The 22,181-nt window shown below is 36.8% G+C and overlaps 2 protein-coding genes across 6 annotated transcripts in view; one reads left to right on the top strand and one right to left on the bottom strand.

Moving 5' to 3' along the window:
* Nucleotides 1-2,862: 2,862 nt before the first annotated feature.
* On the bottom strand, nucleotides 2,863-3,861 carry LOC107748516 (calcium-binding mitochondrial carrier protein SCaMC-2-like). Its single transcript, XM_016563328.1, has 2 exons — nucleotides 3,021-3,861; nucleotides 2,863-2,943 (listed from the first exon to the last, which is right to left on the bottom strand). The coding sequence occupies exons 1-2, from the start codon at nucleotides 3,351-3,353 to the stop codon at nucleotides 2,929-2,931; spliced, it is 348 nt and encodes a 115-aa protein (XP_016418814.1). The 5' UTR covers nucleotides 3,354-3,861; the 3' UTR covers nucleotides 2,863-2,928.
* Nucleotides 3,862-5,695: 1,834 nt separating this feature from the next.
* Nucleotides 5,696-22,181, top strand: part of eeig1b (estrogen-induced osteoclastogenesis regulator 1b) — a 44,107-nt gene continuing 27,621 nt past the window's right edge. For 3 of the 5 annotated variants that reach the window (XM_016563320.1, XM_016563323.1, XM_016563319.1), the window contains exons 1-3: nucleotides 5,696-6,220; nucleotides 6,468-6,514; nucleotides 6,648-6,932. In XM_016563320.1, the coding sequence (XP_016418806.1) occupies nucleotides 6,787-6,932 (146 nt within the window). In that variant the 5' untranslated portion in view covers nucleotides 5,696-6,220; nucleotides 6,468-6,514; nucleotides 6,648-6,786. Of the gene's footprint in view, nucleotides 6,225-6,467; nucleotides 6,515-6,647; nucleotides 6,933-22,181 lie in introns of all 5 variants that reach the window. The other 2 variants (XM_016563322.1, XM_016563321.1) reach the window with 2 other exon arrangements.

Below are 22,181 nucleotides of genomic sequence, written 5' to 3'. Positions count from 1 at the left end.
TTTTAAGCAGTTACTGTGAGAGTCTGTGCGATGAGCTTCATTCACTGTCTGTGACACAATGAAGCCGAATGGTTAAAGGATTACTGTGAACCATCAACCAGTGAAGTTAATTAGGTGTTTAAGAGCAAATGTCAGAAAATCACGAGTAGACACGCCCCTTATTGCTGATTGGCTACAAGTTTGTTTTGCTATTCGGCCCGAATCAGTTTTCTAAAGTGTTTTTGAAAAATCACATACCCTGCCTTTAAGTGAAAGCGAGCCAAGTTGCACACACTATTGTCAAAAGAAAAGACTGAATTAAAGTGAAAAAGTGTCTATACTTGGCAACAAGAACTGCTCCATGGTCTATTTAGGCATTTAACTGCTTACTGGTCTATTTAGGCATTTAAGATTCATTTAAAAACTCTTATAATTAAAAAACATTCTGCATACGCTCATTCATACAACATATAAAGACCTGTAGCTTCTTATGTTACAAACTATTTTTGAGTGTTTTTGAATAGAAAGTCTCTGAGCAGGTCCTGTACACCAGACAAGCACTGCATTTGCAAATCAAGCTCAAGTATCCACAAGTGCAATCCACCCTTGATCATTAAAGTGCCAGGAAGTTATTTTTGCCCTTCATAACTGAAGCAGCAGATGTCATTCATCACGGTGAGAGGTTGTGAATTAAGCAGTAAACTCTTTTGACCTTCATAATTAAACATGTAATAACACATTTACTGGTCTATTTAGGCAGTGCCAACTGCCAACAAATCTCAGCTAGTCCACTATAGAGGAACTTTCGGTTTTGTTCAAAGTGCTTTTGTTAGCTGTCAAACAAAGGAATTCTTGATGCGCAAAACACTGCAGCCAGGCTTTTGTCTAAGACTGCCACTATCCAAAAAAGTGTTTGACTTTAAGACAGGGGACAACGGTCCTCCAGGACTGAGTTTGGTGACCCCTGCCTTAAAACCTAGTAAAAACTTTGTAAAAAAACACACCCAGAGATGAAACTATCAGTAGTGTGGTATGCAGAACATGTCTGTCCTCTTTATAAGCCAATGAGTAAACCATCTCTGAAACCTCCCCTCAGTTTAAGTTCTGAAAGCATTAACATTATGCTACCTGTAAAAGATAAAACCCCTCACCTTCCCCCATCACAGAGAGAGAGATGGGGGAGGGGGATTTGCCGGGTGGTAAATCATAAATGACAGAAGATCTCGTGACTGGCCTACAGAAGCATTCCAGCAACATTCCAGGGGATCAGTATCCAAGATCTCATTCCCTGATTTGCAGGATGCTCCTTTCCCAACAATTATTTCAGGCTAATTGATATTAAGAAGTTGTATAACTTACTGTATTCACTGAAGAACTAAAAGTGAAACATTTCCTGTCCTCTTTCACATTCCCCAAATTTCTATTTCGTTTTAACAGATTACAATCACTCAAAGCAGGTTCCGTGAATTCTTACCACGCTGTGAATTTCCCAACAGCAACTTCTTGTTTGTGCTTATTAATTATGTTGCTGTGTATGTTCTCGAAAGACTCTTGTCTAGTTGTCTAGAAGTTTCCTTCTTCTTTGGGCAGTTACATTCTAGTCTAGATTCATATAATAAACATGATTATACTGATTATATCAATAATATATATCAATTTGATATATATTATATCAATATAATAAACAAATTATACTGAACTCTAATTAAAAAACAACATGCCTGTATATGGACATCCTTGATTCCTCAGTATTATATATATATACAGTATATATATATATATATATATATATTACTACCATTCAAAAGTTTGGGATCAGAACAATTTTTTATGTTTTTAAAGGAGTTTCTTATGCTCATGAAAGATGCATTTATTTGATCAAAAATACAGGAAAAAATGTAATATTGTTAAATATTATTATGATGTAAAATAATGTTTTTCTATTTTAATATACATTAAAATCGAATTTATTCCTGTGATCAAAGCTGAATTTTCAGCATCATTACTCCAGTCTTCAGTGTCACATGATCCTTCAGAAATCATTCTAATGTGCTGATTTATTATCAGTGCTGGAAACTGTTGTGCTGCTTAATATTTTTTTGGAACCTGTGATACTTTTCGTAAAAGTATAGCAGTTTCCAAAAAAATATTTGGCAGCACAACTGTTGCCAACATTGATAATTCTAATAATAAATCAGCATATTAGAATGATTTCTGAAGGATCATGTGTCAATTTATACTGGAAATGCAGCCTTAATAAGCATAAGAGACTTCTTTAAAAAACATTACAAGTCTTACTGATCCTAAACTTTTGAACGGTAGTGTGTATATATATATATATATATATATAATTAAAGTATAATATATATTTCTCTGATAGCCAGAAAAAAAAACACACACACACAATATATAAATTAATAAAAAATATATGTTTTATGATAAAATATATTTATCTGTCTCTGATAGCTGTTATTCAAGCTAAATAAGGATAACAGCTTTTTTCTGAAATTAAACTCAATTTGGCTCCTTAAATTTATATTTTGGGTGGACAGAAACCCACACACCTGCCCGAACATAGAAAATGCTACAGAAAATGCAATTCCTATCACGCAGTGTAAGCAATGCCAGTGTTCACCCAACAATAGAGTTCTTTTTTTGCCATACGTCTACATCAAACACACGGTAAACAACAGTTATCCTTTCTAGTCAAAATAGCAATCCTCTTCACACAGTGGAGAGAAAGGAAAGGTACAGATGTCCTTTGAGGCACTGTGTTAAGCAAATGTCACTCAAGTCATCTGGTTTAGTGAGTAACCCCCACCCACACAAGAGCTGTGAAAGTAAGGAGCCAATAGCCTAGAAGTACATAACTTTGTTCTGGGGTTTAATAAATAGTGATTTATAAACAAAATGTGTTGCATTAAGTTTTTCCTAAGTCTGTCCTCTCTATCAGCGTGATCTGACCTGTAATCACATTATAAAGACCCATTATAGTGAGGTAACTCAAACGTATTGGATAATGTTGAGATAAAGTAACTTACCATGAGTTCATGTTCAGTGCGATGGACTCCCAACTTTTTCAGTCCGATGGTCAGATCGTTGACACAGATGCCCCCGTCTCTGTTGACATCCAAGATCTGGAAAAGCACCTTGAGCCGATGCTCCTGCTCGGGTCCGCCGCACACCGGGCAGTGATGCGGGGAGTCGCAGGACTCATCATGGCGGTGCTCGGAAAGTGATGTTGCGGCGGCCAGCGTGGAGCCCATAGTCCGGTCACCACCACCTCCCGGATCCGAGCCCTGATACTCCTCCGAGCGGCACTGGCAGAAAACACCACTGAGCAACGGAGACACGAACGATCCCCGCTCATGCATGTCACTGAACTCCAGACTACTGGTTGGTAAAGCAGTTTAAACTAAAGTCTGTGAGCGTGAGCCAGCCGATCACGCGATCTGAGCGGCGCCTGTTTTCAGTCAAGATGCGTGCCAGATGTGCATTGAGATAAGTTTCCGAATACGTCTACTGAGTTATTTATTATCTTTTGAGCCTCTTTACTTCAGCAATCGGTGTGATATGTTTTGGAGTAAGCTTCAGAATTGATCCCTCATTCGCTCGCTATAGCGGCATTCAGAGCTCCGGTTCATGGTGATGAGCTGGAAGGATGTCCCAGCGTTACTCCTCCGGGGTTTCTGTATATCAAAAAAGCGCAGGCAAATCGGCGTATTCCGACATATACATCGCTTTGAATCTCGTTCCGGATATAAATCCTCGAGTTTGTGAATTTCCAATGGTAATCCGGTTTGAATTGGCGGTCTGAATGACAGCTGATGCACCGAGCATGCCGGTAGCGGAGCGGTAGGGCGGGCGGAATCTCGTGTTCGACAGGAAATGAGTAACTGGACTGAAGTGGGCGGGGCCAATGATGTCAGTGATGGACACATGCAAGTTACCAATGACTTTAATCCAAGTTGTTTTCTCGTCACGTCCCGATAATTCTGGTCCTTTCCACTCTATTATAATTCATAAAAATACTAATAATTGTAATTATCGGTAGTAGCAACTTAGCATTATACATTTATGCTTGTATGTGTGCAAGTTCCAGCTTGTGTTTGTCAGACAATTAAATAGTTAAACTCTACACGTGTACCCTACTATTAAATAAGCCAGTAGGTAAATATTGTCATATCGTTAGTACAGTTAAACCTGTTTGTCACTCACCGTCCTCTCACAGTAATCACATTCAAAAATTTACTTAGAGACATCTGCTGGGGAAATCATAGAGTGCCGTTTTCTGCTCTTCAAATTAGGATTTGATGTTCTTTAAAAGGCACTTAACCGACTTATACAAAAGCAAACTGTGATATTACAAGTAGCTTGAAAGTTAACTTCCATGCAAGTTACAGGAGTTAATTAATCCCATTGTGGGAAAGGCTGCACATTTGTTGCCTCAGTAGACCTACTGTGTAGAGTAGACAGGGCAATAATTTAGCGCTGACTCAATGACTTACACAGAGCTTGTCTGTTCCTGTCTACACCAAACTATATACTGTACTAATGAAATGATTAGTCCTGTATCTCCACAGTGAGAATTGCTTGTGTGTCTTCCCTTGTGAACTCATTAAACTGGTGTACTAAATCCCATACTTTAATATTTTGGCCATGCAGCAACGAACAATCCCTGCAATTGAGCTGAATAACAAACAAAAAAAAGCTGTCTTGTATTTTTTTCATTGTTCTGCAATAGCCAAGTTTCCTCTCAGCCTGCAGTGACCTTACAGGTTGTTATCAAGTTCCTCTCAGCGTCTATGGTGGTGGTTACAGCTCAGCATAAAGATGTTTCATTTGCACATTGAATTGCCCTTCAAAATGTTCATATCACATCTCACCTTTATACACAGAACCTCTAAAATATGGTTACAATTTAAAAAAATAATAATGATGCACCTATGAAGGTTTTTTTTTTTTTTGGTCTTAAGGAACAAATGTCATATGTCTACATTTTGGTGCATTTATTTATAATGCACATTAATGAACATCAGTATAAAAATACAAATGTGAACATGCTGCATTATAACAACATCACAAATTTACATCCCTATCAGGTAACACAAAGACATCACAACAGTAATGCAAATATAAATATATGACATTATAATTACAAGTACACCATACTCGAACAAAACATTGTGCACATAAGTTAAAAGTAACCACAAATTTGTGATTTGCCTTGAGACTCTTTTAAAGACACTGGTAAATCTTTAAAATACAAAAGTAATATAATAATAATGTGTTAGTTATGAGTTCACTACTGCTAGAATAGCCGAGTGTCTTAATATTTTTCTTTTTTGAAATTAATCTATTTTTTTAACAAACAAAAAAATGAAACACAAAACGAGCTAACTACAAAGCAAAAAAATTAATATATGATTAAAAAGTCTTTATCATTGGTTGAAGTATACTAATGATTTACATTCTATTATATTCTACTTCTGGGGCCAGTTGCATACGCTTACCTATTTTTTGGATTCAACTAATTCGGCTAATCTACATTTTTATGTAAACGAATTTAAAGTCTTAACGAAAAAAAAATAGATGACTAACTTGTAAGACTAGTCTAAAATTTTATGCAACTGGCCCCTCCCTGAACACCATGCATTACATGCATTTCGAATATGCTAGCCAGTCTCTGGCCACGAGATGGCGCTACATTCATTTTAGAACAAATCTCAAGCATCGATTCTTCTGCTTTAACATATAAGCGCGAAATCCTCCTGATTACTATCTACTTTAGTGATTCTCCTTGACAACACGAGCGTTTGTTTTCTGCCTCCGTTGAAACCGCGGTTGGTACTTATGGTGTTGATGAGTCTCCAATTCTAGTACCATAACCTACATATTAGCAAACCTTAACAACGCGTCTGCGCTCGGAATGTCACGGTTTTTGTCGGAGTTAAAGTCTGAAGTACTGTTGCGTTCTTGTGGATGTAACGGGAGTATCAAACGCTCTCGGTGAACTGCTCGGCTGTATTTAGGGAAATCCTCGCGTCCATGGAGGCGGCGCTTACCGGAGTTCACTAAAGAGCTAGACAGTTTCAGTCCAGAGCAGTCAGTCAACCTTTGACTCAACGCTAAACAGTTGATACGATTTACATCTAGTTAGTAATTCTATTGTGGGTTGCTTTCTAATTTGTTCCGTACAGTGATTTCTGTCCTGGCTGCCATATGAAAACTGTTCATCGACGTAAGTATTCAAATGTCTCTATTCAAATTTTCAGTTACGACATTGGAAATAACAGGCGACTACTTTCGATTATTAGAGAGAAAAGTCAAGATGATGGTCATTTCGCTAGATATTGTCATTAATTCTCAAAAAAACATACTACATGTTTCCTTGGTTATATGCCAGTGGAGTACCAGGGATCTTTACACCTGGATATAATAGACTTCTTCAAGCTAAACTAACTCTCCAGGGAATGTTTGCTTTTCAGTAGAGACTGTAGCCTTCTCACTTTGCCGTCCCTTTATTGGTTTTAAGGTAAGTTATGATATACTTTTTAGTGTTTACTTGGAATAGTTTCCGTCTGACCCGTGTAAGTGTTTATTTTATTTAATTGCTTGTTTAAATTTTTTTTCCCCCTGACACTCTGTGTTCCTCTGGACATCCTCAGTCTTCTCAGAGATGCTGAGCCAAAGCACATACATTGAGATTGAGAAGGACTTCCAAGCACCAGATTAAAAAACGGCCACCATCTCCCTGTCTTCATCTACCTCTGCCTTCAAACATCCAAAGTCCAGTGTCAAAAGAGTATGGCGTTTTTAATTAAAAAGAAGAAGTTCAAGTTTCAGATACACTTCACCCTGGAGGAGCTCACGGCTGTGCCGTTTGTGAATGGGATGCTCTTCTGCAAAATCAGACTGTTGGATGGTGGAGACTTTTCCAATTCTTCATCCAGGTAAGATTTGGGATTTTCTCTGACTGTATTGGGCCATGGTAATCATGGTTTCTGCCAAATAAAATAGTTGCTGGGGCAGTAAAGCTGTGGTAACATTTTCTATTAGACTCCACTTTTATAAAAATGCAAATTACTGTAAATTCTGAATTTACACTCATTTCACTAACTGTGGCAACTGGTATTATTTTGGATTAACTGTGAATAAAAAATGGTCTGATTGTTGATGGAATGATGGCATTGAAAAATGTTCTGTAGAGCTCTAGGATGGGTGGAAAGTCATTATTTGTGTATATTATTATAGATTTTGCTGTTGTCTTTGGCATAGGTTTCATTAAGAGCACTTGTTCAGACCTTCAGTTTTTGCTCAGCGCCTGTAGCACTGAACAATTTTTGAGCCCATTTAAAATGCACTTAGAAGACCACACAGGTTGCTTTAGGAGTCTCACTCACATCAAAAGTTAAAACACTCCAAAGAGAAAGGAAAACTTGAAATCGCATCATATGACCCCTTTAAGGGGTCAGGGTCAAACCACTGCCATTCTTTAAATTGTTTACCCAGGTAAAGGTTTTGCTCTTTTAATCACTGCACACAGAAGGCCTGGATTGCGCAATAATGTCCATTTTCATGATTTCTTTTGTTCGTGACTAATTCTAAACACATTTCTGCACTTGGACTGTGGTTTAAGATATTAGCACACAGATGTCAGCAGTATGGTTGTTTATAAATAGAGGCTTAAGCCCTTAGTAGGTTAGACTCACAGTTGGGCTAGTCTGATCAGTCTCAGCCCAATTAGAAGAATAAAGGTTTATTAGTAAATCTGAGTGAATCAGCAGTCGTATATGTTGACCAGCGGGTTATGATTCCAACATGTGAATTCCAAAATGACTCTTATTGTATGAATCTTGCATCTGATGTGTTCAGTGCAGTGTGTTGTCATTTTTAAAATGTTTTACTTTATCCTGGACTTTGCAGCCGAGCCATGTGAGATAGAATGATGGTCACAATTAGATATAATCTGTTTGTTTTTATTTATTAAAAACTAGGGTTTTTCTATATTTTTACCAATGTTCACACTTTTCTAATATCGATCTTCTGCAAAGCTCTCTCTCTCTCTCTCTCTCTCTTTCTATATATATATATATATATATATATGTACTTTTATTAATCGGATACATTCTATTGATCAAAACTGACAGTAGAAACATTTCTAATGGTAGAAAAGTTTTCTATTTGAACTTTCTATTTATCACAGTTTTTACAATAATATTAAGCGGTACAACTATTTTCAAATTTGATAATGAAAAGAAATGTTTCTTGAGCAGCAAATCAGCATATTAGAATGGTTTTTAAAGGATAATGTAACACTGAAAACTGGACTAATGGCTCCTGAAAATTTAGCTTTGCCATCACAGGGACAAATTACTTTTTAAAATATATTAAAATGGAAAACTGGTATTTGAAAGTGTAATCATATTTCACAGTATTTCAGTTAAAATAAATTCAGCCTTTATTTATATAAAATAAAATAAAATTACATTAAAAAATAAAATTTTTATTTTTATATAGTTAGATTTTTTTAATAATAAAATGTCACCAAATTACAGTGTTTAGTTGATTAGTTGTACAGATCATATAATCCATCTAGTCAATTTCAACATCGCTGAACTTGGAAAAACTAACACAGTTTCCTTCACAGAGAGCACAAGAAAGAGCAACTCTAGAGGCCAAAATTGTGCCAGTCTATTTGAAGTTGTCTTGTGTTGTGAAGTTGTTTTAGTGGCATATGACTTGGGGGTGGTATATTGTGTGGGCGCATTGACTTGCTAGTGGTGCCAGGCACAGAGAGTGCCCTCGTTCTGGTGCTCCGCATTCATTCGGCACAATGCCCTGTGTATCTGACATGAGGAGGTAGAAGAGGGTTATCTCATAAATGTCCCAACACCACCATTCCTCAGATGGACCGATAGAGAAATTTGATTGCATCGATAGCAGGAACAGTGTGTGTAGTAATTTCAAGGAATAGAAAGTGAAAAAACAAGACAAGAGAAAGATAGGAACTAAAAATGGAATGCAAGATTGATAAGAGGAGTAATGCACGAAGAAGAAAAAGAGGGTGAGAGAGAATGCAAAAAACAGGACAGAGACTTCAGTGATGGTCCAAACAGAGAGCCATTTGTCTGACTAAGCCACGGTACTGTTTCCCTCTGCCCTCCTCCCCTCGCTCATTCTTTTCTCTCTTTCGCTCACGTTTCTTCATCCTTCTGTCCTTTTTATCAGTGTGGATTGAGTTCATGCAGCACTTGATTGACAAGAGTAAGCTCTCCGAGTCATGGCAGACCAAGGATGCCCCATATTATTACTAGAATCAGTAGCATCAGTATCATTAAGATCTTGCATCTTTAAGCTGATCTCAGACTCGTTCTGCAGCTTTTCCACGGTTCAGTTTTGCATAAGGTATGGATGAAATTGGATCAACGTGATGATAAAACTTTGTGAGCTGGTTGATGAGGATGTGGACACAGAAGTCATTAGTTTCCAGGGGCTGTCCAGGCTTGCTGAGAGGACAGAGGGCAGTGAAGCTTGAAGGAAGAGAGAGTGCTGATAGGGCTGCTTTTTAATGGTTGGCCTGCGCAGAGGTGGGCGCATGCAGTTATAGGTCCCATTCAGACATTCACAGTCATGATACGTGAAATACATCAACTGATGTAATCCGTTATCACTGCCGCTGGCTGGCCATCTTTTTTTTTTTTTTTGGTGCTTCCTGTTTGCGATTAGCATTCAAACCCTAAAGGATCTTGCTGAAAGATTGTAGACTGAGTTATATATCATTCTTGTCACAGATTTTCCTAAGGTGAATCATTATTGTGGTAGAGGTTATACAGAAGCAGCGGTTGCTAAGGAAACTGTAGTGTGTGCACATGTGCCCTAGTCTCAGTTTTTGATGAAATTGCTCTGTAATTGTAATCATTACAAGGATGCTCATCTCTCTTCCTTCCTGTTCTGTTCCTCTGCCTTCCACAGACGATAAATACTAAGCAGCCGTGTGCTTTTGATTCACACGGGTTTATTTCTGCACAAGCTTTAAGGCCTAAGCTAAATAACTATAATGATAACTGTAGCTACAAAGTTTAAGTAATCATTCTAATTCTATGAGAATGGGGAAGTCCGCACCAGACCATTCAGCCAATAATAACCACGCCTGTCTGACCAATTAGCGGAAGTTGTCTATTTCCTTAATTGATAATAGATATTGCAAATTAACATTTTTTTGGAGTAAATATTATATAGAATATTGCTAAAATTCTGAAATTAAGCGCTGAACAAAATATGTACTCAAAATCTTATAAAATAAAATATGCATGATTCATTATCCATAAAGGAAATTACACAAATTCTGTCCAATAAAACTCTCTATTTATAAAATGTTACAAAAGATTTCAAATAAATGATGTTCTTGTGAAGAATCCTGGGGAAAAATCCTAGTTTCTACAAAAATGTTAAACAGCACAATTGTTTTCAACATTGATAATATGAGTTTTTCTTGAACACCAAATCAGCATATCATCTCAGAATGATTAGTGAAGGTTTATGTGACACTGAAGACTGGAGTGGTTGAATTTTCAATGGCTGCTGCAAATTCAGCTTTAAAAATCTTTTCGAAACTTTTGAATGGTAGTATACATATGCTGGATATATGTAGACATTGACCTTAATGTGTAAATATTGGAATCATTCACTGAAAAAATCTATATCATTGACCACTACATTATAAAGCCGTTTTTGTTTTATATTTAATCTTTTGGTGCTGATTGACGTTCTTAAATGAACAAAGAGAATGCTGAAGGAAGAAAGAGGATCCAGTTTCTCTCTGCTCAATGTGTGTTATTGGGACCATGTCGGCTTTGACAAATCGAGCAGAACCTCATTCTTGAGATTCCACTGGAAGAGTTACACCCCGGAACAGACACACCGGCTATGCTAAAGGACAATGTGAGATTATGAAAATAAATCATTCTCTTTTTTCATTGCCTACAACCCATTCATGTGATTCACGGCTGTTTGTGTTCGGTATCTTAGCAACAGGGTATCAAACGAAACCTTTGAAAATACAGTACTCACAAACACACATCCACAATGATCGCTACAGCCATGCACATGTTTAATGAGCATGTAAGTTAAGATGAAAGGTAGTGAATTATTATTTTGTGGATCATCTTTTATGGTTAAATTAAAACTAGAGCCAATAAACAGAGGATATAGGCTGTAATATGGTTATTATGGTCCATTTATTAGTGTTTCTGGCGTTCTCATACACTCAGAGACACATTAATGTCAATTCTATATTTATGTCCTATATTATACATCTTATCTGAAACTCCAGATGCAGTCCATTCATACACACAGGGCATAATAGTTGAAATGAGGCTCTTATCTCTCTCCCACAATGCATCACAATTTATGTCTTCGCTCCCTGGGTGTATTACGATCACAAATGGTGATTTTTTTTTTCTCACCTGCTTGTCTTATTTCACAGACATAAATCGGTCCATAAGATCAGTATCAGGGTGTTTCAGAGTTCAGGAGTTCAAATCTTATGGTGACTGTGCACACCATAAGGTTGCTAGTTCAGTTCATGGCATGTGCTGTTGGCTTGCTTACGCAGCAAAAGCGGGCAGAGGGACCAGGGTCTCATCCCATACTGGCCGTCGTGTATTTGGGCTACAACGGCTCAATGAGATTAGCAGCTGAGTCTCAGCAGTGCACCTGCTCTCAGCGTGGACAGACTGAGGCTCCTAAACCGCCTCCTGTAAACACTTCATGAGACAGATTGCTGTGAACCAAACCGATGTAGGTATAGAGTTGGGGTGTCTTGCATGTACTGTAAACAACTGGACTTTGCACCGTCTGATCTTCTTTTGACATCAGCTACTGTTTCCCAGTGATCCATTAGTCAATTATTAGTGGTGCTTGCTGTTACACATCCAAACTTTGTCACATGAGTCATCCTTAATCTCACCTGCTTCTAATTTAAATTAAACCCTAAAATTGCATTTTGTTGAGGAGAGATGTGCTAGAACTTGGACTTATGATTTTTTTTTTAAGCAAAGTTTTCACTTGACGGATGATAAAACTTGCAAAAAATCCCTTTAGCTTAAATTGTGTGTTTACATGCACAACAATACAGTGTCAGCTGTCAAAAATATGCTTATTTTAAAAAGGAAAGAATACCAGGTGTATAGGTGTACTGTAAACGCAAAATGAGATCCCTCTTGCCATATCAGTACTCCTTACAATCTCGAACAGAAAAAATCCACTTCTGTTTTCAAGATTTTAAGATAAGATAAGAAAATGATTGTATTAGTACTACAAGGAAATTTCTTTGTTACAGTAGCAGCACTTTATCATTCCTGTAGCTCAAACAGTAGAGCACGAAGCTAGTCACAGCATAAGTTCGATTTCCAGAGAATGCATGAACCTTTATATGTGCAATGTGAGTCGCTTTGGAGAAAACCATCAGCCAAATGCGTTAATGTAAATGTTGTAAATGTATGTTGTTCAAATTTTTGGGGCCGATTAGAATCTTTAACACTTTATTTTAAGGCCCTATTCTCACTGTTAACAAGTTGCTTATTAGCATGCATATTACTATAGCATATTGGCTGTTTATTAGTATTTATAAAGCACATATTAATGCCTTATTCTGCATGACCATATTTTAGATCCCTTAAACCTACCCCATACCTAAACTACCTAAAAGGAGTGTATTGAGGGAAAGTGAATATGTGTTCCCTATTCTAAAGTGTTACTGATTTTTTTCTTAAGTTTTTTATGCTCACACTGGGAGCATAAAATCAGTAATATTGTGAATTATTATTATAATTTACAAGAACTGTTTTCTATTTGAATGCATTTTAAAATGGAATTCATTCCTGGGATGGCAAAACTGAATATTCAGCAGCCATTACTCCAGTCTTCAGCATCACATGATCCTTCAGAAATGATTTCAATATGCTCAGGAAACATTTTCAAAATAGTTATTTCTTCTAAACTTTCTCCTAAATAGAACGTTGAAACAGAAATCTTTTGTAATATTAAAGATCTTTACTGTCAATTTTGGTCACTTTATTGCATCTTTGTATTAATTTCTTTTAAAAATTCTGACTTTCGAACAGTATTATATAATATAGTCATTCAATAAAATATGTACTATAAAACGAAAAAACAAAAAACAAAAATACTATTCAATGATCGAATACTAGGGTAGAAAATTTAACAATGTCACAGAGACAGTTAGGTGTCAGTAATGCAGATGTATTAAATACTGTATATAAATCATGCTCTCATAGAGTAATGGCAGTGGGCAGAAAGGAGTTTCTGTGGCTCTCAGTGGTGCGCCGAAACATAAGTCAAGAACTATCTCATCATTTTCTCATGAGTCTGTGGGCATATTGTGGGAAAATATGGAAGAAAGTGGAAGACGGATAAAAGGTGAGCTCCATCTGGAAGTGAGTTTCACACAGAAGTAGGTTAAATGAAGTCCTGGGGGAACAGAAGGGTGGAGGGACAGAGAGAATGAGGACAGGCTTTACTTCTCAAAACATGACTGGCCCTTTTGCTTCTGTCACAAGAAATAGTGTTAGATTAGTTTAGTTTTTTAGGTTTTTGCTTTTTTGTGGCAGACCTTATTTCTCATATTGTATATATTGTTTGTGTGTATGTGTGAGTTACGCTCTCACAGCTGTGTCTTATGTGCTCTAGTTTTGCGTAGTCACAGGTTTCCAGGGGTCAAAGTTCAGTTGCCGGATGTGTTGCAGGGTTTCACAGACAACATAGCTGGGAATGTACACTTAATTTACCTCCCTTCCCTTCATGCAATCCTCCTTTCCTCATACCACTATATGCAAACACTCCAGTGCAGTGTCTTGACAGCTTTAATAAACACATCTCCTTCACCTCAAATCTTCAGTCAGCCTGTTTAAAACCCACTAAAAACAGTGCAGACTAAGCCGTATTATGAGCACAAGTAACAGACATTATCTCTGGCGTATGTCCACACCTGTTACAAAGTAACCGTATATAAATCACAAGTTTTGATATTGTATAGCCTGCTATTTTGAAAACACAACCACACCAACCAACTGTTTTGTTTTTATGTAAGCTTGGGGCAAAACTCATACAATACGTACAGTCCCAAACAGGACGAAACATGATATTGTTACCATTCTAGTGATTCTAGTACATTCTTCACTCATTTCAGTGTCAGATTCTTTATATCAGTGTACTCTCATGGCTATTTTGTTGCGGTACATTGTGGGAGTAATACTGTCTGATAGATTTGGGTTATATTAAATGAACACATGTTTTGGTACACGCTAAAAAATAATTCAGTGGATCTGTTGCCACTACTTAATTGAATGCATTAGTGCAAGTTAAAAATTCCAATTTATTGATTTAATTAAACATTTTAAGTTGTAAACATTTTTTAATGAGTTGTCCTGGCATCTTAATGTTGATAATTACATCAATGTAATACTGTGTGTAACTTCAACTTAAATATCTCTGTTAGTTTGTTTAAAACATTATTTAAGTTGTACTAACTCAATGTAATTAGCTCCATCATTTGGTTGAAAATGCTAAAAGATTGGTTTCCTGGCAGCATTAAGTGTTGTTTCATCAAAAAATAATATTTTAGTAGTTTTTGTAACCAGTGTCCATGATTGAATCTAATTTAAAACAACGTGGAAAAACAACTTGGAACAGCTTCATTTTTATGAGTATTTAACTTAATAATTGTTAGTTTTAACACAATTTTCTAAGTATATATAGCACAATATAGTTTACTAGTTGAACTTAATTTCAGAAGAAGTTGCCTTAACTCAAAAAAAATGATGCAATCTGTTGCGTAAATTTTTTTTTAAATTCATGTACAAATTTGACTCCTGCGCATGAATCCATGTTCAGAGATTTGGCCGGTTAGTGCCAATAAGCTACAACTTAAAATGTTAAGTTCACTGAACTAAATTGGGCTCTTTGAATTTCAGTAACATTAAACTGACTTAAAAAATCCAGTTGAATCTAGTATAACTTATAAAAAAAAGTTGAAATTGCTTAAATTATTTTTATGAGTTAAAGTAACTTAAAAACATAAGTTGTCATGGCTTTTTCATAATACCATTTTTTACAGTGTGGATACATCATTACACACACCAATCCTAAATCAAAGCCTTTGTTCAGTGACAACCTACCACAGAAAGAAAGAAAACTCCTCGGGTGAATAATAACTGACATTAAGCTGGCTGTAATGTTCCACCAGTACTTTATCATTTTTGTTTCTGTTGGCTTGAAGTGCCCATTTAAACATTCAAGAGAAGGAATAACTGACATTAAGCTGGCTGTAATGTTCCACCAGTACTTTATCATTGTTGTTTCTGTTGGCTTGAAGTGCCCATTTAAACATTCAAGAGAAGGAATTACTTAGTGACTTTGCACCCTGCTGCCCTTACATTTTGTTCTTTATGCAAATTTTAGTCTGCTTAGACTTGTCTTTTTTTCTCTCCTCAACAATGTTTTTGTGGTTTTCCCTCTGCACATTAAGACGCTAATCATTGTGCTTTATCTTCTGATCTCTCTTTAATCTGTTCCTGACCACTTCAGATGCATTTGCTGTCATACACACTGTCTGCGCTCTGATTGTGATCTCGGAGCAGTAAATCCCAGAATTTGGACCCTCATTCATGAACAAGCTTGGAGAGCTTGCTTGATCAAAGGTCAATTTCTTTTTAAGGCATAAAATTCGCTGCTGCTCTTCAGTGGAGAATTCGTCTATATATATATATATAAACATAAATTTTTCTCATTGTGATGTATATATGAGTGAAACAGCATCTCAAACGAGAAGGGCAGGACTTGATTTTGTCCATCTGAAATCTCCCTTGCCTTTCATGTTAAATGTGCTTGCACACAATTTAGAGACAGTGATATGCTGTTTAGCATTCCTGATAACAACGGTTTCTAAATGACTGTAATCACTTAAGTGTGTAGCCCATTGGCTACATGGAGAACATTACTGTTAGAGTATTGGTAAGTTTATTCATGCCTGTTTTATGGGGAATGCCTGACATAGAAAGGACGATCAGCTGAATGAGAACACAACTGGCAGTTTTTTTTACTTCCTATAGGGTTAAAACCATTCAGATGATTATTTAATGCTATACTATGCATTATATGTCCAGCATATGACATCAGATCTGTCTAAAATGGTACATAATTCACAAATGATCTCTTTGACCTTGAGGTCGTTTTATGCCATTTGACATGAGTTTACACTCTAAACAGGCTTGGGCTGACAAGTGGCAGAAGAACACTTGGATTTCATCTCTTGGTCAGTAACAACAAAAATGCCTTCTGGCCTACAGAAAGCTCCACAATTTCCAAGAACTATTAAGAGAAGCTGAGAATAATCAACCAGTGGCTTAAAGTACAAAATGGTTTGTATCTGTCAATCCCACAGCAGCGCTCTTCTCTCCACCCCTTCATTTTCTTGCTTGTTTTCTTTTTGGGTCTCTCCCTCTATGTCAGCTGAGAAAGCCTGAGTCAGACTGTCAATTGTACAGCTCCTCCAACCACAAACACGTGAGATAAAAAGAAAGAAGGAAAGGAAAAATAGGCCTGTATAGGGTGATATCAATAAAATTTGACTAGCATCAGGAAATACTGTACATGCTGGAATCTCTTGGGTGCTATAAAGATCTGGAGTTGATTTCAAAGAGTTTCGAAGATATCAGTTTAGTCTGTGGTATTTTTTCTCAAGCATTCTGTTTCCATCAGTTTTCAGTTGATCTTATATTTGTTTGTTTTCATGCAACCAGAGCTCCCACAGCAGCAGCGTTTCATATCGTTTGGCTCTCCATGTAATAGTTATTGGCAATATGCCACTCTCACAAAGAGTGAGCTAGATTTTCTCATCTACATTGGTCTGTGTGTGTTTCTGGCTCTTACGGTCTGGCCTGTCCCATGTGTTCTGATCCATTCCAGTGGAAAGAGAGATGACTGTAAATTTGCAGAGAGCCTGGAGCCTCTGACAACAGTTCTCCATTTTGACCTCCAGATTTCAGCTCACAGTTGAGAGAGCAATGTTCAACTGATTACTGATTGAGAGTGTTTAATCATGCTCTTTAAAGGCAATTTGTGTCTTTATGTCACCCGACCTCCTCCACACCAACCTTCTGAACGCTTTCAATCAGTAATCAATTAAAGTGAGGTTTTGTTGGGAAATGCTGTCCACAGGGTCCACTTACAGCTTTAAAGAGGCTCTGACCTCAAAACCCATTGATTAGTGCCTCTGTTCCATAGATATCAAGAGTGGGTCATACTGCAAGGTTGGTTACATGTTAGGGCTGTGCGATTAATCGAAATCGAATCGAAATCGCATTATAATCTTGCCTGCTGAAGAAAAAAACACAGAATTTCTGTGATGGTTTCTATTGTTTTTTTCAGCAGGGTAATGATACCCATACTGTGCTGCACAGTATTGACGATATTGAGCTGAAGCTTGACTTTGCAAATTTAAAATCGCAAATCAAATCGCAATCGCAATATCTGTCAAAAAAAATCGCAATTTGACATTTTCCACCAAATCGCACAGCCCTACCTATTACATGTGTATAAATCATGTAGGACTGGTCTCCAGGCCTTCTTGTGTCTTTTACGTAACAGCTAACATTGATAATATCAAAAGGGCCACTGGCTGTTATTTGCATAATTTATCAGAGAGGAAAAGGTTATTATCCAGTGTTTTGTGTGTCAGGGTTTTTGTGGCTATTTCTGTAGTTTCTGTAGTTGTGTGTCTGAGGATCTCACATCTGTAGTCTGTAGATGTAACTAAGTGAGATCTCTGCAACACCAAAATGGACCGACACAATGCTACCTGCTACATTACATCTAATATTTAGCTTGTTTAAAGAAGATTTAGACAAGTCATCTCTTTAAGAGAGATCAAAAAGAGAATATTTTGCTGTTCGAAAACCTATTGAGCTGCATGCAGATTTTTAAGGCATCATAGGAACATCCCAATATATTGGCTGTTACAAAATATAATCAAAAGGGAAAATCATTTTAGCCAGTTCTAAGGAGGCTTCACATTGTTTCTGTCCCAAAATGCATTGAGAAAAAGAATTAAATCACAAAGGTGTGCAAAGTGACAGAAATGTTAACTATAAAAAACTTAAACGTTTACCTATTTGTGTCATGTTATTTGTACATTTAATTAGGGCTGGGTACCGAAACCCGGTACCAATATGGCACCGGTACCTAATTAACCGGTATGTACTAGAACCGAATCAGAATGCAGTACGGAAATATCTGCTAAGTGTGCTACTTATCTTAGTCAACCTGCCAACCATGTGCACGCGTGCTCTCTCCACTGTGGATAAACACGCTTGTTTTCTGAAAACACTGGTAAGCTTGCAGTTTAGCGATCTCCACTTCAGGTCTATTCTCAGAAAAGTGTAATTTATCAAGTGTTCATTTATGAGAGAGAGGTAGAGAGGCTGTGTTTTGTTCCTGAATGTCTTGAGTGCGGCCGCAACGTGATCTGTGTGAGTGACCGAGCGTGTGAATGCGTTAGATACAGTGAAGACAGCGCATTAGTTTAGAACTCTTCTAATTTTTATTTTTTAAATGTAGAGAGTTAGTTAATTTGTGCAATGATAACCTACCAGCAATGTAAATATGATTTTTTTTATATTAGAATAAGTACATTACAATATAAATTTATTAGAACGAGTACATTATTATTTATGGGCTTAAAAACAAGATGCAAACAATCAGAATATTGTACCTGGTGGGGAGTGCACAGTGTAAACATGAAACATATGCCATTACCTATATTGTACTGTGGTCCAGTTATGGAGGCCCTTCATAATGCAGAGGTCAGCTGCCTGCTCTGCCAATAGTTAGAAATGGCACTATAGTGTGCAGTGTTTAATAAACAGCTGTTTTACTAAATTCTGCTGAGGTGAAATTCAGTGCAGTCCTGTATCGTGATAAGTATCGTATCGTGGCATCTGTACCGTGACACGTATCGTATCGTGACATTGCTGGTGATACACAGTCCTAATTATAACCTTTTTACTCCACAACACCAGTCAAATGCTTACTTTTGTGATCTGATGTGGCTTCTTGTCGATTTTCTGTGCGAGGGCGCCCTCTGGCGTCCTGTATGAATGAAACAGTCATCATGTGTTTATAGTGTTAATGGCCAATCCATAATTTTTGGGGGAATTTTTATTTATTTTTTAATAAGTATCGGTTCAGGCACCGTTTAGGCACCGGAACCATTTTAAAAGTATCGATTTGGCACCGGTATCGGAAAAATTCTAATTAAAGTCACCATCAAAATCAACAATTCTATATTTTTATATGGAATATTGCAGTGTTTACATAAATTTCACTAATAGTGTTTATTATAAATAATTAGGGATGTAACGATTAACTGCGAGCCGGTTGAAAATCGATTCAAATCGGTTGATATGCTAAACAAATCGCAATTCAATTAGGGGTAGGAGTTTATATGAATGTATGCTGACGCTTTTATCCAAAGCGACTAACTAATGAGGACAATAGAAGCAATCAAAACCAACAAAAGAGCAATAATATACAAGTGCTATATTAGTATATTATTATAGTTCAATTTCACAAAGAAACATGCAGCATTTTGTCCAAGCAATAATAAAAGGACACATTTAATTTATAATTTGTCTTAAATCTAATTTTGTTAAAAAAAAATTGTGAATCGAATCGTGAGTCGAGTGAATCATTACATCCCTATAAATAATTCATCCATGCACATCTTTTTTTTATCAACATGCCTTTGTAAGGTTATTTGCACATAATTTTTGTGAATTATGGAAAACTGCATTTGAATTAGTAGCCTATTTTTTTTTACTTTGTGTTCAGGTTTAAGGTTTAGTGACTGATTAAAGTCCTATGGTTTTTCCTTTCACATGGTTAATTAAATACCTGTGACCGTTGTTTTAATTGAGCATCCCTGGTAAAAGAGTAAACATGCTTTGTGTGTTTTTTGTATGCGTGTGATCATAGATAAAGCATACTGTTTTATTAAATTAGCTCTAAGATGTCAAGGTTATTGTATTCACATTTACTCTCCATAAATGTCCATGAACTGCTTTCCTTTTCACCTCAGTGTAAATGGATTATTTCAGCTCAAGATGGGTTTGAGTTCCACCTACGCAACCACAATACATTTTTCCTTTCATGGCAGGTCAATAAATTTACGTATGATAGAATCTTTGCATCCTCAGACAGGTCGATTAATCTTCCGTTTTGGATGGCTGAAGGCTTAGACATTAGTTAGAACTTGTTTAAGATCACTGGGCTTCTAGAAAGGGTACATTTGTTTTTGGTTGTCCCCCCTAAACCTCAAACAGTACTGAATGGCAGCACTGAGAGAGAAGTTTCTGGTAGCTGTGTGTCACTGCCTGAACCTGTATAGATGTCAACATCACAGGAATCTCTGAGAGCTGGGTTGCATTACAAAACCACCCTTCTCTTCTTGGCCCCCATCCCTTACCACGGGTACACCCTTATCTCAGCTCTACTTTTTTTTTTTTTTTTTTGGAAAATAATTATTTTATTCAGCAAGGGTGCATTAAATTGATCAAAAGTGACAGCAAAACCATGTATTTGTTACAAAAAGATTTCGGTTTAAAATAAATGCTGTTTTTTTTTTTTACTTCCTATTCATAAAATAATGTATGTTTCTTCAAAAATATTAAGCAGGACAACTAATAAGAAATGTTTCTTGAGCACCAAATCAGCATATTAGAATGATTTTTGAAGGATCATGTGACTTTTCAGATCAACCCCAAACGTTTCAACGGTAATGCACATACAAGCCCTGTTCAGATCCTTTTCAGATGGGACTAGTTTTCCCAGAGGAGGTTAGCTTTCATAAACATGGTTTGTGATTTTAATCCCATCTTAATTGAAAAAGGCCTGTGTTTTTCTCACACAAGTTTGGCATTATGGAGAAAATTACCTATTATTTTTCAGATAACTCAGGGTTCTTCAGAGAAATGTAAATCTGTCGAGTAGTGATGTCTGTGATTGTTATATACAGTTTTCCCTCCTACACAATTCTTCTAATTTAATATGTCCTTTGTCAAATACTTTCACTAAAGGTAAAAGTTAAAGCTTCTGAGTAAACATACAACATGTTTCTGATCCAGATATTTGTGTGGATCTGCAGGAGAATGGGGTTTAACACCAGTCCTGGATTGACTGTCTGTCTAAACAGATGGGCTCAGATTAATTCTTGGGTTGGAATTTAGGCTACAGTTGAGTCTGCAGAAAGGGCACAACAAAAATATGCATTATTTGGATGAATTTCAAAAGCATTTGCCCCTGTGTTTAAACTACAAAAATGTACAGACATCTGAGAGATTTCAGAACGAACACTCATTTTAAAAAGCTAAGGTTAAACACTGGAATATGCTCCAAGTTGAATCAGTGTTTTATTTCGTCTGCCAACAAGCAACAACAGCAATGCTTTTCTGGCCCAGCAGAGTGTTTGTGGAGGGAGGTGAAAAGTCACAGTGTTTGCGAGGGATGATCTTTGCTCTGGGAGAAGATTAATGCTCTCACTGGAACCTCTGGAATGCTGCTATTGTGTTTACGCCAAGACAACGTCATACCTCACCCTTACTCACAGTTAGAGGTTTATACTCCATGAGAGCATGTAAAAAAATTTAAAGAATTATGAATAGGTGCCAAAAGGTGCTCTTTATGAAAGACATTTTTATGTATTATATATGATATTTTTATGTTATACAGTAGGGCTGCACAATAAATCGCATGCGATATTTAATGCGCATCTTGTCAGTAAAGCCGGTTAATCAGCGGTAAATCTCGTGCGTACTAGGGGTTGAACGACTTCTGATTTTTTGAAGTCGACTTTTATGTGATGAAAGTCGAGTCGAAGTCGACTAGTCGTTGATGACGTCATTAATGAACAAAATAAGTCTGGAGCTGTGACAAACACCTTGTGCACAGCTATGGCATATGACACAGCGCTGCCCACATGGCTGTTGCTCCTATAACAGCTTTTTTATCAGTTATTTTGTCTTTGGGTCGTTATATTTCTCACAGATTTCTGCTCATTCTAAATCAGATACAGATAAAGTAGCACAGTAAAGATTACATTAATATGAACGCATTAGTGAGAGCGA

The sequence above is a fragment of the Sinocyclocheilus rhinocerous genome, unplaced genomic scaffold (genome assembly GCF_001515625.1).
Source record: "Sinocyclocheilus rhinocerous isolate Xijiao unplaced genomic scaffold, SAMN03320098_v1.1 scaffold230, whole genome shotgun sequence".
Taxonomy (NCBI): domain Eukaryota; kingdom Metazoa; phylum Chordata; class Actinopteri; order Cypriniformes; family Cyprinidae; genus Sinocyclocheilus; species Sinocyclocheilus rhinocerous.
Note: the sequence above shows the minus strand (reverse complement) of the source record. Positions and strands in the feature narration are given on the sequence as shown.

What these genes read in the sequence shown, in the direction of transcription:
- LOC107748516 (XM_016563328.1), bottom strand. Translation starts at nt 3,353, where the DNA reads ATGCATGAGCGGGGATCGTTCGTGTCTCCGTTGCTCAGTGGTGTTTTC.